At 47.0% G+C, this 16,950-nt stretch overlaps 1 protein-coding gene across 1 annotated transcript in view; it reads right to left on the bottom strand.

Annotated features, from left to right (window-relative positions):
- GALNT18 (polypeptide N-acetylgalactosaminyltransferase 18) overlaps positions 1-16,950 on the bottom strand; it is a 379,034-nt gene that overhangs the window by 15,330 nt on the left and 346,754 nt on the right. Inside the window, exon 10 of the mRNA XM_056116106.1 lies at positions 1,656-1,820. Within this exon, the coding sequence (XP_055972081.1) occupies positions 1,656-1,820 (165 nt within the window). The remainder of the gene's footprint in view (positions 1-1,655; positions 1,821-16,950) is intronic.

Below are 16,950 nucleotides of genomic sequence, written 5' to 3'. Positions count from 1 at the left end.
ATAACGTCTAAGAATCTGTATTGCAAGCCATAATGCCCAAAAGGAGAGAGAGTATGGGGGAAATTGTTTGCCATAGGGGCAGGGGGAGGGGTGGAATGTGGTGGTGGTGGGGATACAGGGGACATTTGTCGTAGAAATTGTGCACTGGTGGAGGGATGGGTGTTCGATCATTGTATGACTGAAACTCAAACATGAAAGCTTTGTAACTGTATCTCATGGTGATTCAACAAAAAAAATTTAACACTAACAACAAAAAAGGAGAGAGCTGACATGTGCCTGTGTGTAGAAGGTCTGGCACACACTAAGGACTGTAGGGCGCAGCCATTCCTACTGAAGGAGCCCTTTACAGTTTACAGCTGCAGAGTATCAGAAGGCAAACAGACAACTGGAAGGGCAGGGGCAGGGCTGCAGGGCCAGGCACTGGGTCCTTTCACTGAATCCCACACTTCCTGCAGGACTGTGAGAGCTCCTATCTGCATTCTCTGCCTGTTCCACAAGTGTTTCAGTTTGATCCCCAGCCTACTCCCAACATGTGTTTTCCTGGAGTCCTGAAGCCCTGACATGACTCTTGCTTCTGCTCTCCAGCTCATCCCAGAATCTATGACCATGTTTCATGCTTGCTGATCAGAGTTCACTCCCACCACCCAGAAAGAAGCTCTTCCATCCTCCACTTCCACATCACAGACTGCAGTTCACAGGGACCCTGTGCCCAGGGAGCAAGACATGGTTGAGACTTCCCCTTACTCAAGTCCCACCTCCACCTCCAGGACACCAGGAAGAGAATTATGGTGGGACCAAAGCCAAGACAGGTCCTTCCAGTACCTGTCAACCTCCTCCCTGGGCCACAAGCAGCTACTGAGAAGCTTTGGTAATGGCTATATGCCATGAGTCCATTTCGTCCCTCCCAAATTCCCTGGAAACATCCTCTGAACAAGCCGGTAGTAGCCTAGAGGATCTGGAAGCCCTGGGCCTTTCACCTAACATCAGAACCCTTGAGTTTCACCTTATAAGTAAACCTTTAAGGAGGGACAGGAAGAGGGACCTCAGAATGGAGGTGGGCTTCAATAAGGAATATTCCACAGTCTCCAGGGTGTGACTGTCCTTCACAGACAGTACCTTGTCAGAAGCAGCATTCCCTAGAGAGACCCCATAGTGGGAGGAAGAAGAAGGGAACCTATGAGCCAGAGGTGGCCTAACCAGAACTGGTCTACCCCTGGAAGACGAAGAGAGGGGCTTCAACCATGTGAGAAGGGGCTTGTGTAGAAGAAATGTGAAGATTCAAAGCTAGAGACTTGAGCCTTGTCCCTTACTATGTGACTCTAGACAGACGACACCAACCATCATTTCTTCCCATCCTTTACCCCACCCGGTTCTGATTCTTGATTTCTAAAAGCTAAGTAAAATAAGGAGAGAATACCAGCACCAATAGCAAGTCCCCCATAATCTCCCTGAGAGCCTGTATCAGAGCCAGTGAACTGAAGGCAGTGAATACCTTAGCATGTACTAGGTGCTGATATATCCCCAATACTAGCATGGAGCCATAGCCCCACTGCTGCCAGTATCACCCCATCCCCTCCCCTGTGCCTGTCCAAGCCCCTGGGTGGCTCTTTGCATTTTCTAGGCTTCACTCTTCCTGGGGGCCCTGGGATAGACACCTGAGAGAACTTCCAGTGAAGCTTCATTCTCTTGGCTTTGGCATAACTGCACTCGATGAGTCTTGGGCGACTGTTGACGTCCACCAGGCACCTGTTGTCATCGTCATCAACTGTGGAGCTCAGGAGGCCCACATGGAGCAGCTGACTGCTTGTGTAGTACACGTTCTGGGGGGACAATGAGAAAAATGAGGTTAAGAGCCAATAGCCAAAAGTAGGGCAAATGGAGCTTCTCCCTGGCCATGGGTAAACAGGTCACAAACCAGAGATCCACAAATAATTTTGATTCTGACTTCCACAGGGACGAAAAAAACCCTTTATATCATGATAACATAGAGAATCTGGTCTATAGGCAAAACAGAAACAGAAGTTAATGAAATACAACATAACCTGACTTATTTGCCATGCACTCTGATGTTTTTATTCTGTTGCTTCATTGAAAGACATTAGAACTTTTAAAATAAATTTTTCTGCCCAGAGTTTGGAAAAAATCCCTCCTGAACCCATTTTTAAAAATGTATTTATTGATCTCCTACCTACTTAGATATCTTATACAAGAAACTATGATTGGTAAATGCAAAGACCTGTGCTTAGCATTCAAAGCATTCATAGAAATCTTGCTCAAAGGGAGATGTTTACATGTAAACATCCATACTGAGACAGAGTGTGTGTGTGTGTGTGTGGGGGGGGGGTTCTTAAATGTTTTCTTAAAAGGCCAATGGCAAATATCTTCTGGTTTTTGGTACCAAACAGCTCTCCTGGGTTTGATGATTCACTAGGACTCCCACGACTCAGCAAGGATGGTGATCACTGATGATAACAAACAGATACAAGTCAAATCGGCAAAGTCTAGGGGAAACCAGGCACAAACTCCCTGGGGTTCTCTCCCAACAGTCACACAGGGCTGTGCCCACCCACAGGGAGCTGAGATAAGCATTAGACCATGTAAGTATCATTTACCAGGCAAGTGTAGTAAAGATTCAGTGTCCCGGGTTCTTACTGGGTTCTGATTATAAAAATTCCTGTCTTCCCATGGAAAAGCAGGTCTATTGTTCACATATAAACTCTATTGTTTGTGTAAATAATCTAAGCATCATGGGCTATTCAATTGTGGGAATGATGGGAACTCTTCTGAACTCCAAGTTCCAAGAAACTAGTAAAGGGCCAACAGTGGAAGTGGACTAAAGATAGCAGCTAGTCCACGTGAAGGCTCTTTTCAACAGGGAAGGCTATGCAGCTTCTGACAGCTCAGCTCCACAGAGTGGAAAGAATGTGGCTATACACAGTATGTCGATGGATGGCTGTGCTCTCCAGATGCTTCTTTATGAAAAGAAAATTGGTTATCTCATGGACCACAGTTGAGACTCTCATTTAGAGGAAAGCTACATGACTTGCAAAAGTTTGAGGCACTTCCCCCGAAGTGGTTCCTAGAAAGAGCTGAGTCTAAACTCATAGAGTTCTGTGAGCTCTTTGCTTCATGTTCCTAAAGAAATGAAAAACCCTTCAAGTACAGTTAGAGCTTTGGAAACATTGAGATTCCTTCCCCTTCTTCCCCCACATCCTGCCTTTGCTCTCTACAACATGCCTATCAAGCCAAAAAAGAAATCTTTAAGAAAAGGAAAATGCTGTTCTTTGCAGTCTCAGTAAGGATGGAAATTGCACCTCTGTATATCCCAGCACACAAGACCTTGAATGCCTTAAAGACATGGCCCAGGCCTTTGTTCTGTATCTACCAACCACAGCATCTTGCACAAAGTATTTATGGAGGGAAAAAGCCAGCAGCCTGAAAATAATGGATCCCAGTAGTGTTTTGGTGATGGGGAGTGGAGCGAATAAATATCCCTACTTCACTCTCTCTCCTCACGCTGTTCTTCTGTGGATCAATCCATTGGCAGAACAAAACAGGTATTAGGAGATCCTAGGGTCCACTGAAGTGTAGTATGAAGTTACCGTAACAGCCTAGAAGGGACAGGGTGAGGAGAAATCTTGAGGGGCACTTAGAAACCACTTAACACCGGAGGCTCTGCTTTCTAAGATACTCTTGTAAGTAACAGACTTTGTGACTCCACAAAAATAGACATCAAAGTGATGAAGGTAAATGATTCTTCTCAGTACCAAGGTCCAAGAAGAGGCCCATAGTTCATGCTCCATGAAGAGACCCAATGTACATGCTTCAAAATGGGACCAGGTAGAGCAGCAAAGAAAGCTTAGCCAACATTTGAATTGGGTGCAGGGGGGAGGTGTGGATAGGGCTTCTCATCAGAAAGTTCCTGTGAGCATCCTGTATAAAACAACCAGTTTGTCACCGTGGAAAGCTGATTACCTTCTGTGCCTCCCATTCTTTTAGAGTTGAGGGAGAAATGGATGACTGGTACAATTCAAGAAGTTAAGTAGATACATTTAGGCAGCACACCTATCTATCCATGCAATCTACAAATTACAGTCTCTGGGGATAGTAGATGAGAAAGTCATCAACCCTCTCTCACAGTGGCTCCCATCGCCAAGTTGAGAAAGTCAACATGTATGGAGAGTTCGACTAATGCATCTTAACTTCTACTTGCCTACCCTGATTCTCTCAGTGCTTTAAAACTAGAAATGGAGACCAACCTCTTCCAGAAACCCTTCCCTAAAGATGCAGAAGTTCAGGGTCTTCTCCGTGGATTTCTATCCACAGATGCACTCCTGTCTATGTCTTTGGGTCAGACACCCTGTGACCTCACTTAAGGATGGTGAAGCGCTGAGTACCTTATGGGTCAGCTATCATATTTCTTGAATGTGGAGAGTGAGACAAAGCCAGCCACAGCTATGCCTCCTGCATCCCCATCACCAGGACCTGTCTACAGAGCAGAGCAGCTGCCCAGGTAAAAGCTAAATCAATTCTAGCCACTTAGTTGTTATAAAGTGCTTGAGAGATGTGTATGCATTTACTCTCTTGGTACAGATGTACTCAGAGCTGTGTTTAGCTCCAGAGGGAGGGAAATTCCTGATGCAGACCAATAGTTGTTTGCTATTTAAAAAGCAGACAACAGGGTTGGAGAGACAGTATAGTGGGTAGGGCACTTGCCTTGCACTCAGCCAACCTGGGTTTGAAGACTTGAGCCCACTAGGAGTGATTCTGCAGTGCAAAGCCAGTGGAGCCCTGAGCACTGCCAGGTGTGGCCCCAAATCAAAAACAAAAAACCCTCCAAAATAAAAGCAGTGTATCTCAGGTGGGATATATAAAAAGTGTCAGACCAAAGAGATTCATCAAAATGGATGCAGGCTTGGGGGATGAGATAGGAGGGTAAGTGGGAGGGAAGCTGGAGACACTGGTGATGGAAAATGTGCCCCGGTGAAGGGGTGGGTGTTGGAACATTGTATGACTAAAATTCAATTGAACAACTTTGTAACTGTGTATCTCATGGTGATTCAATAAGAAAATAAATAATGGATTCTCTTGTACTGCTTCTTCAACACCTCAGAAGTCCAGCCAGGAGTGATTCAATCAATAAATTGTATGAACACAAAAAAGGGGACACATTTTGTACAAAATATCCCTCTGTGGGTACCGGTGGGTACAGCCAGCCCAAATCTGCTTTCTGAGCTATGAAGAATCTTTTTACTTTTTTTCCTTTTTTAAATTTTATTGAATCACCATGAGAAAGTTACAAGCGTTCATGTTTGAGTTACAATCACACAATGATCAAACACACATCCCTCCACCAGAGCACATTCCCTACCACCAATATCCCCAGTATACCCTCCCTTCCCCACCCTCCTCCCACCTCCATGGCAGACAATACTCCCCATACTCTCTCTCTACTTTTGGACATTATGGTTTACGATACAGACACTAAGAGTCTGTATTGGTCCATTATCTCCTTTCGGCACATATCTCCCATCCTGACTGATCCCTTGAGCCATCATTTTCTTAGCAATCCCTTCTCTATTCCAGCTGCCTTCTCCCCTCCGCTCATGAGGCAGGCTTCCAGCTATGGGACAATCCTTCTGACCCTTATATCTACTGTCCTTGGTTGTCAGACTCATGTTATGTTATTCTATATTCCACAAATGAGTGCAGTCCTTCTATGTCTGTCCCTCTCTTTCTGATGCATTTCACTTAGCAGGATACTCTCCATGTCCACCCACTTAAATTTCATGACCTCATCTCTCTAACAACAGCATAGTATTCCATTGTGTAAATGTACCAAAGTTTCTTTAACCAGTCATCTGTTGTAGGGCACTTGCGTTGTTTCCAGATTTTGGCTATTATGAATAGTGATGCAATGAACATACAGGTACAGATGTCATTTCTACTGTGATTTTTTGCATCCTTGGGATGTATTCCCAGAAGTGGTATTTCAGGGTCACATGGAAGCTCAATTTCTAGTTTTTGAAGGACTGTCCATATTGTTTTCCAGAAAGGCTGGACCAGTCGGTATTCTCACCATCAGTGAAAAAGCGTCCCTTTTCCCCCACATCCATGCCAGCACTGGTTGCTTTTGTTCTTTTGAATGTGTGCCAGTCTCTGTGGTGTGAGATGATATCTCATTGTTGTTTTGATTTGCATCGCCCTGATGGCTAGTGATGTGGAGCATTTTTTCATGTGCCTTTTGGCCATTTGTATTTCTTTTTTGAGGAAACCTTGAAGAAGAATCTTGACTGTTTAATCCAGAACTGACCTAGAAATATGGTGAGTTCTCTGAAGTAAGTGATTTTGCCGATTGGCAAACAGAATACCAGGAGATAGGTGGCAGTGTTCTCAGAGGTCTGGGGCTGGCATCCAGGGGAGCAGGCTGCTACTGGTATCTAGCTGGTCGAGGTCAGGGATGTGCCTCTCCTTCTCCACAGCCCTAGCAAAGAATTATCCATCCCCAAATGTCAGCAGTGCTGAGGTGGAAAAGCCTCACTTAGACTACTAATAATCAAAACTGAAATATCTTTAGCTCTTGCTATGTGCTAGATATGAAGTGATTTACATGCTTTATCCCTTGGAATCCTGACAATAACTCTGAGATAGGTGTTTTTATTACTTTCATCTTGGAGAGGAGGACACTGAGGCCCAGAGAGCTCCATCAACCTGTCCAAAAATCACATAATTGGCAGACTTTCATCAGGTTTGCCCAAGTATGCTGGTCTATGGAGCTGCTCTTATGACCTTTGCCTCCTGTGCCCATCACTCACAGTCACTCCAGGTCCAGTGGTTGAACTGGAGTGAGAATAAGTGGCCAGAAGAGCAACTTGGAGACTTCCACAGTCAGGAAGCCCAGACTAGGGGAGAAGCAGAGCGTTCTTTAGGGAATGGTTCGTAATACAAGATGGTATAAAGTTGCTAAGACAACAACATCTCTCCCATACTGCAGCTCTTGTCAGAGGCCACGGGGCAAGCTATTATCCTGTCCTGGCTGTTTTATAAACCTCTAGGCCCAGAAACAATATTCCGACCACTCAGCTTCTTCTGGACTGCAAATGATTGATTCAGCCTCTTCACTGCTCGGGCTCATAGAGCACAGCAGAGCTGCAGACCTGATTTCGGGCTTTTCCTTCTGAGGGTTGCAGGAGACAAAAACATTGCTGGGAAGTCAAACAACAAAAGGATTCTTATCTTGGGTCTCACACCGGTGGCATTTCCCTCTCGCTTAGGAGAGAGGCAAGCATTAGAGGCAGATGCTAAGCCAGACAGCCATCCATCTAGGGTACCAGAGGAGTAGACCCCAGATCTTGGGTCAAAGAACCAGGGATGGGCAAAGGCCCCATGGCCAGAAGTTCCCCCTGATCAGTCACTTCATGTCTGGAACAAGTAAGGTGGGAGCCCCCCCCTCAACAACCACCATGCTGACCCCTCCACCTCTCCCCTTCCCCCACTAGCCTGGCCTTTCGCAGGCATTTCTCTCACATATATCAGATGTTCCTTCTCAGACAGAAATTGCTCTGGGGCTAGGAGGAAAACAAAGATGCTCATAGGCTTGTGCACCAGTCTCTTCTCTAGCAACAATCCATTCCTGCTATCACCCTCTAGGTTTTTTTAAGGAGAAGGAGGCTGAGGCAAAGAAGGGTTTAAAACACCCAACCAGGGCTATGAGCAGATGGTCACAATGGCCTCGGGGGGGGGGGGGGGAGGGGGCGCGAGTTCCAGGGAACGATGAGTCCTGGCAGGTGAGGGCTTTCCCCCTACTTCCAGGCCATGTGATCCCCTTAGCTGTTTCCAGCCTCAGCAGGACCTCCCCTCAGTCAGGAGCTTGGACCCTGTCCTAAACCAGCTCATGTGGAGTCCAGTACCTGAGTCCAGCTCCAGAAGGCCATCCTGGACTCATACTTCAGACCCAGCCCAGAACTAACTACCATGCCACATCACCAAACTGAGCACAGTTAGTTCAGGGGTCTTCAAGCGGAGGCCTCAGCTGCTTTGGGAGTAGGGTGTCTGGCAGGTGGGCCTCTCCCAGTCAAATCAGGGCAAATCTGAGTTTCTTACATTTGGCTTTCAGCTAACATTTTGCTCCTTATGAGAAATTTACAAAAGTGTTAAAAATACCTCCTTTCTCACACGGGAGACACAGGTTCAGGAGAAGGAAGTTCAGGCTTTGTAAGGCCTGGTTAGCTGACAGCCCACACTGGACTGTAATATTTGTATGAACAGCTTTATCCTCCTGTCTCCAAACTCTACCTGGATCTTACTTCATTGCATCCTCTCAAATAAGCATTTATATAATTTATATAATTCTCCAATTACTGCTCCTGTCCAGACTGTGATACCTTATTTAGTGTGGTTTGACCTCTGTGGAAATTCTGGAGCCTTTCCCAAGCAGGAAAGAAGCTGTGATGGAAGAATCACGAAATGGGCAAGGAGAAAAGGAGGGTGGCAGTGGGCTGGTTCAACGACTCACTAATATACTTTCCAGGTACCACAGAAGTATACCCTATCCATTCTCTTTCAAACAATGGGCATGCAGATTTTGAGCAGTTTTATTTCCTCCATTAGGCTGCGTTACCTTGGCAACACTGAGTGGGTGCTCTTGAAAACACAAGGTATTTCAGAGACACTTCTGTTAAGACTCTGGCATGGAGATTTGCCTGAAACCTTTGTTAGCCTGGAAAGTGGTGAGGAGAGTGGAAGTGGGTGAGTCATGGTTTAGAACACTATTCACAGGAGGTTCCAGACCAACCATGGGAGGAAAACAGATGTTTGCAGGATGATTTCTTGGGAAAATCAAGTCATGGGACACCAGGTTGTTATGAATATTTCTCTGGATACTTGGAAAGGATCTGTTTCATAGAGTACGGTTACAGTCTGGAGACGAATTAGGTATACCCTTCACGGAGTATGGACACACTCAGGGAGGGACTACGGGTAGCAGTGATTATAAAATGTCAAAATGAGGGTGGTGATCATGGTCAAGATCATTAAATATATGGCCAACCAATTTGTTCCAGACCACCATAAAATAAGAAAGTCTTTCTGAAGAAGAGGGTCTATGTTGAACTTTGGAAAACATCTGTGAGCAAATGCAAGAGGGAAAATGGAGAAATCTGCGATAGCACAGCGGTAGGGTGTTTGCCTTGCATGCAGCCAACATGGCCGACCCGAGTTCGATTCCTCCGCCCCTCTGGGAGAGCCTGGCAAGCTACTGAGAGTATCTCGCCCGCATGGCAGAGCCTGGCAAGCTACCCGTGATGTATCCGATATTCCAAACACAGTAACAACAAAGTCTCCAATGGAGACATTACTGGGCCCGCTCGAGCAAATCGATGAACAATGGGAGAACCTTTACCTTTACCTTTACAATGCAATCAAGCCAAGTCAGTGGATGCTGCCTTAGCTATACTTTAGAACTACTTGCTCCTTAAAAATCACAAATCACAGTCTTGAAAGTGGGGCCTGGACATGGGACCTTATTCCAATGTACGCTGTAACTCCCCGAGAGAGACTTTGGGCAAGCCGGGAAAGAAACCTAGAAAGAGAACCCTTTAAAGCTGGATTCCAAGCCTGTGTCATAATATAGGGTGCTAGATCCTTATCTTCAGAGGAATTGTTTCGAAGAGTCTAATGAAGGTGACCAAACTATTAGGAAGCAAGCATGCTTAGGGAATTCATTCTCAAAAATTCATTCTCCAGCATGGTCTGGAAACTTATTAGAAAGACGCAGTCCTGCATTTAACCCAGACCCTCTGAGAGTAAGAAGTTCTGAGGGTAGGACCTGGGAGCTGGATTTAACATAACCCCCTGCAACCAGAAGCATGGAAGTATTAGAGAACTACTGGTCTAGGAGGAAGGAATCCTGGGGCTTCCAAGTTAAAGTACCATGGTCTCCACTGGGCACCTCCATCCCTCACGTCCTAGCTGGGAAGTCACACTGAGCTTTGGTTTCCTGTGCAAAGGCAGTCAGGAGATGTAAATGTGTATGGACAGTTGCTAGTGTGCTCCAGGGAACTGCAAAGCATAAAGAAGGCAGGAAGGGAAGATGGCCTTGTCCTTATCTGAGCATCCTGTAGGTTTGTGGATAAAGAGGATGTAAGGACACAGCAGGCTGGACACAGGTGTTGGGAGTGGGAGGCTGACAGGAACAGTCTTACTTTCTTAAATTTCAACTTAGAGCAGTAACTGTGTCCACCATCACATGTGTTATATCTATCCTCTTGGCCAGAGAACCAACCACTGACCTCTGTGCAGGAAGGGAAGGTTGATAAAAGGGCTCAGTGACTGGTATTAACCCCTCAACTCAGAAGTTAGCTATTGTGTTGATGGTCACTGGGCCCAATCAGTGCCCAATTCCTGACTGATGCCCAATCAGGAATGAAGAGAGTCACTTTGCAAATGATATTCTAATTCACAACTATAAGACAAAAAATGTTTTTTAATTTTATCTGCCCCAACTGAGCAGGAGGATCAATGGGAAGCAAGGTCCCTGACTCAGAGCATCCCTTGTAGCCCATTTCCCTGGTGGGAGGGGCCGGGAGAGCTTATTCACATTCCCTTCCTCATCCCCATTCCTGCTCCAAGCCCAAGGATTTGGAGGGAAAGGTTGGGAATGGGCACTCAGCCCATGATCAGTAGCTGACCCAGTTTATTCCATCTCTCAACTGTTGCCAAAGTCTGTAAGCCCACATCCACCTGATACCTTTTTCTTTTGGTAAAACTTAACTCCAAGAGAGACTAAGTTTCTGCAATGCACGCAATGGAAATTGGGAGTTAAAAATGGTGGGGAGAAGGGGCTAGAGAAATAGTATGACAGGTAGGTGCTTCTCTTGCACATGGCCAATTCGGGTTTGGTTCTAGCACCTCATATAGTTCCCCAGGCCCCGCAGGAGTAATACCTGAGTGCAGAGCCAGGAGCAGACCCTGAGCATGGTCAGATGTGGCCAAACAAACAAAACAAGACAAAAAATGTGGGCTGAAAAGGGTGGTAATGAGAGCAAGATGACTTAGGACTTTCATAAAATTCATACAGGATCCTGGGTTCAGTCTATCTGCAACCAGAGCCAGATAGGGACTTGTCAGATGCATCCAATGATACAATTTCTTATACATTTGTCTTTAATGGAACACTACTATGTGCAACCAATGTGCAGAGGTGATGAAGATCACTGACCCGTAGCCCAGGGGTCCTTAGTCACACCGAGATGTCATCTGTGTCTAAAATTTACTCACTCATTATAATCAAGTAAGCCACCTACTTTACTAGTGAAGTACTGAAGTTTGTGAGTCTTTTACCTCTACGAGAACAGGAAATCTCTTACTCATTATAAGCCACTTTTCTTCAGTAGGTGTAAAGCAAGTGAACCTGGAAGGCCCCAGAGTCTGCAAGCCCCAGGAGTGGACTAGAGAACCCCATCCAGCTGGTGGGTAAAGTGGAGAAGATGATAAGTGCCGAGGAAGCCCAAGTTCTAGAGCAATGAGATCAGTGTCCAGGAGAAGACAAAGAAAGTTGCCTGGAAGCCGCCTGTGCACTGAGCCCTCTGTTTCTGCATTCTCCTGATCTGGCGCTAGGGGGCGAGCCTGCGTGCCTGGGCCGAGCCCCTCCTCTCCTCTTGCTCTGTCCGGGTCCCTCTCATCAGCACTAGCACAGATGTGGTGTGAGGAGGGCCACATCAGGCTGAAACTCTGGGGAGGAAAGAGGCACAGAGAGGTCAGACCAACGACGCTACAGGTGGCAGATCCCTGTCAGGAGCTGCACCACTGTGCCTGTTGGGGAAGAATGTGCATGGGTACGTGGTCTCAGGGCTGGAGGAGAGGGGGCAGAGTCCCCTCTGCAGTCTCCCCTCCTGGTGGCAGAGGATATGTTTGGGGAAGGAGCACTGTTCGCTCTTGCCTCTGGGCCCTCAGGGCGGGCGCCATGAGAGTCAGACTCACACTTCAGGGAGTCACCTCTGATAGTGGCGCTGGCCATGGGTTGGGAACTGAAGAGTCTGGATTTTATGGCTTTACCCACTGATGAGAGTGGAACTGTTGAAGGGTCCAGAGACTCTCAGGAACTGAAAATGTGAAGTGGAGGACAGAGAGGTGACAGGGGGTTATTAGAACAGCCTCGCCATCTTAGTGGGGCAGCTATATAGAAGATCTATGAAAATGGTTACTATTGAGTTCTCCTCCCCTGTCCTCCCCTCCCCTCCCCTGTCCTCCCCTGTCTTCCCTTGCTCTCCCCTCTCCTCTCCTCCCCCCTTCCCCCTCCCCTCTGCTTCTCTCCTCCTCCCTCTCCTCTCCTCTCCTCTCCTCTCCTCTCCTCTCCTCTCCTCTCTTCTCCTCTCCTCTCCTCCCCTCCCCTCCCCTCCCCTCCCCTCCCCTGTCCCCTCCCCTCTCTTCCCCTTTCCTCTCTTCTCCTCTCCCGTCTCCTCCCCTCCCTTCTCTGTCCTTCCCTTTCTTCACCATTCTCTCCCCTCTTTTTCTTTACCCTACTCTCACTTGTCCTCCTTTTTTCTCTTTCCCTCTCCTTCCTTTTTTATTTTTTCCCTTCTCCCCTCCTTTCTCCTAGTCCCCTCTTCTATCTCCTCCTCTTAGCTGAAGCTAAACTATGAGGAGCAAGAAACAAGCAAGAATAATTGTAAATCACTGTGATTCAGGGGTCCCTGGTTTCAAGAGAATGATAAATTAATATTAGATGTCAAACCCTAAAATATAGGACACAGACTTTGGGGCCAGAAAGCAGGCCACGAGGAACCATCCCTGGAGGCTGGGAAGAGGGTGACCTCTTTTACCTGCTTAGAAGAATTGTAGTGAGGAATAACTTGGGAGAGCAATAACAAGGAAAGCTAGCTGGTGCTTTAGACAGAGAGGTCATCCTGTTATCAGCTACCACTTTTGACAAGGCACTTCAAGAGGGAGGTGAGATCAGCAAAGGCTTGGACCCGTGACAGGACCAAGAAATGTGGGTTCTTGTAAGCTCTGTAGGACTTTGAGATCATCTGGTCATACAGCATAGTCAGGCCCTGAACTGATGAATATAATCATTTTGCTATGTTTTCTCGTCAATGAATCCCACAAAAATAGAATCACAAAATGAGATGCGTGCTTTTAAGGAAAAAATGCAAGGAACCTGGTAAATATTCACCCAAGGGATAATCTAGTGAAAGAGAGGGAGGGGCAGAGAGGAGATGAACTCTGCGTCCAGACAGTCCCAGTCAACTCCCCCTCTCCTTGTTCACAACCTGAGTGATGCTAGACTCTTTACCTGGCCATTCATTCTCTTAGCCTACTCAGCTGTAAAAGCAGGGGACAATCCCAGCACCTACCGCACAGAACTGCCTAGGAACTGTGGAACTCAGTACTAGTTAGTGCTGGCCTCATGTTCCTTCCACATCCCTCTTTCCTATTCAATTCGAAGGTCTCTGGAAGCAGGCACCATGTGTGTCTTGCTAGTAGATGTCTATTATCCAACCCACTGTTTGACACATTACATATGATAAGATATTGCTCGAGTAAAGTAAAGTAAAGTAAAGGCCCTCCCGTTGATCATCGATTTGCTCGAGCGGGCCCAGTAACATCTCCATTGGAGACTTGTTTCTGTGTCTGGCATATCGAATACTCTCGGTAGCTTGCCGAGCTCTCCGAGAGGGGCGGAGGAATCGAACTCGGGTCGGCCATGTTGGCTGCGTGCAAGGCAGACACCCTACCCGCTGTGCTATCGCTCCAGCCCCAAGATATTGCTAAATGTGTTAATAATCGATTTCAGGTATAGATTACTTCAGCTTAGAAATCCACTAGGCTCAGTCCATGGGCCATGTTTCATGTTTCTTGATCTATGCCTCCTCTACACTTCTCTCTGCCCACGGGTCGACAGGTATCTTGGACATGCTCCTTATCAAGTCCAGGACACAGTCAGTGTGAGACCTCACTTTTATTTGACTCCAAGAGCAATGAGGGGAAGCTCAATTCCTAGCTGGTACAACACAGAGATCTCCAGTACTTAAGGCTCCCAGGGAGTGTGTGTGTGTGTGTGTGTGTGTGTGTGTGTGTGTGTGTGTGTGTGTTTAACAGATATTTTAACATATGGCCAATGGGGATCTGGACTCTCCAGCAATCTCGGTGATCAGGAAGATGGAGGGAAGAGCCTGGTAATAAAACCTGCAGGTTAAGATTCTGCAGGGAGAAGTTAACTCAAGTAATGGGCTGCGTGTGGATAAAATATTGGTGCTTGGTTTTAATTTACAAATATAAATCTCTCTATTTTACATGCTCCAGCACCATCCCCATCCCTGTCTCCCTCTTTCCTAGGAAAAGCATAACCTACTTTATTGACAAGAAAAGATCCAGTTCTTGTCCATCACAGGTGGGAACTGCAGTGCTGTGTGGGTTTAAAAAAAAAGCAATAGGAAATAAGGTTATCTTTAGCTGGACTCCTCTTCTTGCCATGCCACACAAGACAGACCTTCAATAAATAATGTTGGCATGACTAAGTGAACAATGGCTGAACACATGACTATTATATGACATGGACAGGAGAGGGTATTAGGATATACCTATGTTCATATTTCCCAGATTTATATGTGAACTGCTTTGAAATGTGACTTCATAGCTCCTCTTTGCACAGATGGGTCGATGTCTCTGCCCTTTGAGTGTGGGTATGATTAAACATTGTGCTGGACAATGACACCATTTTCATAGCAAATGTGCCACAAAGAGAGCCCTGAAAAGCACTTACACAGTTGGGCTTGCCCTTTGTTCTGCCCATAGAAACCCCACTGCTGCCCTCACTTGAAGCTGCCTGGGCTGATTGCTGGATGGTGATATATATATATATATATATATATATATATATATATATATATATACAAACCCCAGAAATCCCTTCACTCCAGCTGCATGGCAGCCACCCCAACAGAGGGGACTCACCTGACCATCACCAGAGGCCACTGAAACCTGTGAGGTCAGCCCAGCAGAAAGGCCCTCCCAGACTAATCAAATTGCTGTAGTGCAGAATCCTGAGCTAGATAAATGGGTGAGTTTCAAGCCACTAAACCGTGGGTGAGATAGCTATGTGGCAGATAGATGTACTGACCCATGGAGCTTGTTATGCAGGTGTGTTTGTAAAGCATGTGACATGGGCTACAGGTGCTCAGCAAATTGTTTCTCCCCACCCCCCATACGGGTCTTTGGCCCAAGGCTCAAACTTCCTGTACGATTCATAGAGAAATATTTTAGGGTCTTTGTGCTTGAAGGATCAACCTGCTCCTTGCAAAGCAGGCCACCAGCATACTCCCCCTAGTCGGCCACCCGAGATCCTAACTCAGCTCCTGTCCCAGAACTGTTGCTCTGGGATTTGCCTGGGGATTGCCTTTCTCTCCGTAACCCCAGCCACCCATCAGTCTTGATTACTCAACTCTTACCTCTGAATGCCCGTTCAACAACCAAATTGGAACCATTATCTTTTTCTCCTTTTTCATTCCACTGTCTCCTAGTCTCTCTACATCCTACATTCACATTCCCTCAATCATCCCTTGCCAGCAGCCTCAAGTTGAGTCTTTAGTTCCTTATTCTTTCTGTTTCTGCCATTGCTATGTCGTAAACACCATTCGGATGGCCTCATTTACTCTTTCCACCCCTGTTTCCTGAGCACTGGGAACTACCTAAGATGAATCATGGAGCAACACAGATGAGGCACACCACCCATCACAGACTTCCACCTCAACACCACTAACACTTTCTTCCCCTCCACCTCTCCTCCCCTCCCCTCTCCCTCCTCTCCCCTCCTCTTTCCTCCCCTTCCCTCTCCTTTTTCCTCTTGTTAGGGGTGCTCCTAAGCAGTGGTCAGGAGACCCAAGACCCCCACTGGCAATTTTTGGACACCTAGCCTGTCAGGTTAATGCCAAGTCCCACAGACGCCTTACTGCTTGGGCCTTATGGTACCAGAGACATACCAGAGCCCCAGTGGTGCAGGGAGTCTCCAGGGTCACAGCTGCCAATGTTCAGAGGCCCCCAGGGCTGCACCCAGTGATGCTGAGAGGAGCACCTGGAACTGAACCCAGTTAGGCGCATGCTGACTGGGTACCCACTATGCTCTCTCCCAGCCCCTCTAGTATTTCCTCTAGTATTTCTGCTCTGCCTCTGAATCATCCCCTCAACAGGGTTTCAGAATCCCCTGCACTCTCAAAAATAGCCCCCTTGGCATCGCTTGCAAGACCGCCAGTAATCCTGTGCCTCCAAGACCCCACTTCCATCCCACCCTCAGGCTCAAAGGAAGAACTTCCCACTCTGTACTCATCCTATCCTGTCCTTGCCCTGTTCCCTTGCTCCATTCTATTTCACCACCTTCTCCACTGACTTCTTTCCTTCAGTCTCAAACACACTCCCTTGGTGCTGCCCTAAAGGCCAATCAGAACACACACCATCTCTCAATCTCCCCTCAGCTCCGTTCCAGACCTTCCCTCTCACCCATTCCCAGCAACCCGGAAAGAAGAGGCATCTACATTCACAGGTTTCTTCTCCCCAACCCCTTTTCTCCATGGCTGGAGACCTCTTGATACTGTGTTCCAGCTGTCCCTCTGCAGAAAAGATTCCCAAGAGAGCCAGGACCCTCATTTTGCCAGGAGAGGTGCAGGCAAGACTTACCACACCAGAACGCTCTCAGGGATCAGGAAAACCCACACTGGCTCAGCCCACTTTGTACTCATCCCTTCCCAGGCTTCAGCTGCCCCCACCCCCTGAATTTAATCACTTCTTTATTCCACATCTATCTGTTAAGCACTTATAATGCCCCAGGCAAATATGATTGAGTGGCTCTGAGCCGCCCCAGATATCCTGAGGATGCTAAAGATTCTGCAGAGACATAAATGTGTTCTGGAGACCAGTTCTCTAAGAATTAAGACCAGCAATTCCCTTTTTCCTGCA

The sequence above is a fragment of the Sorex fumeus genome, unplaced genomic scaffold (assembly GCF_029834395.1).
Source record: "Sorex fumeus unplaced genomic scaffold, SorFum_2.1 ptg000030l, whole genome shotgun sequence".
Classification (NCBI taxonomy): domain Eukaryota; kingdom Metazoa; phylum Chordata; class Mammalia; order Eulipotyphla; family Soricidae; genus Sorex; species Sorex fumeus.
The sequence above is the reverse complement of the archived record's forward strand: the minus strand, read 5'-3'. Positions and strand labels throughout refer to the sequence as shown.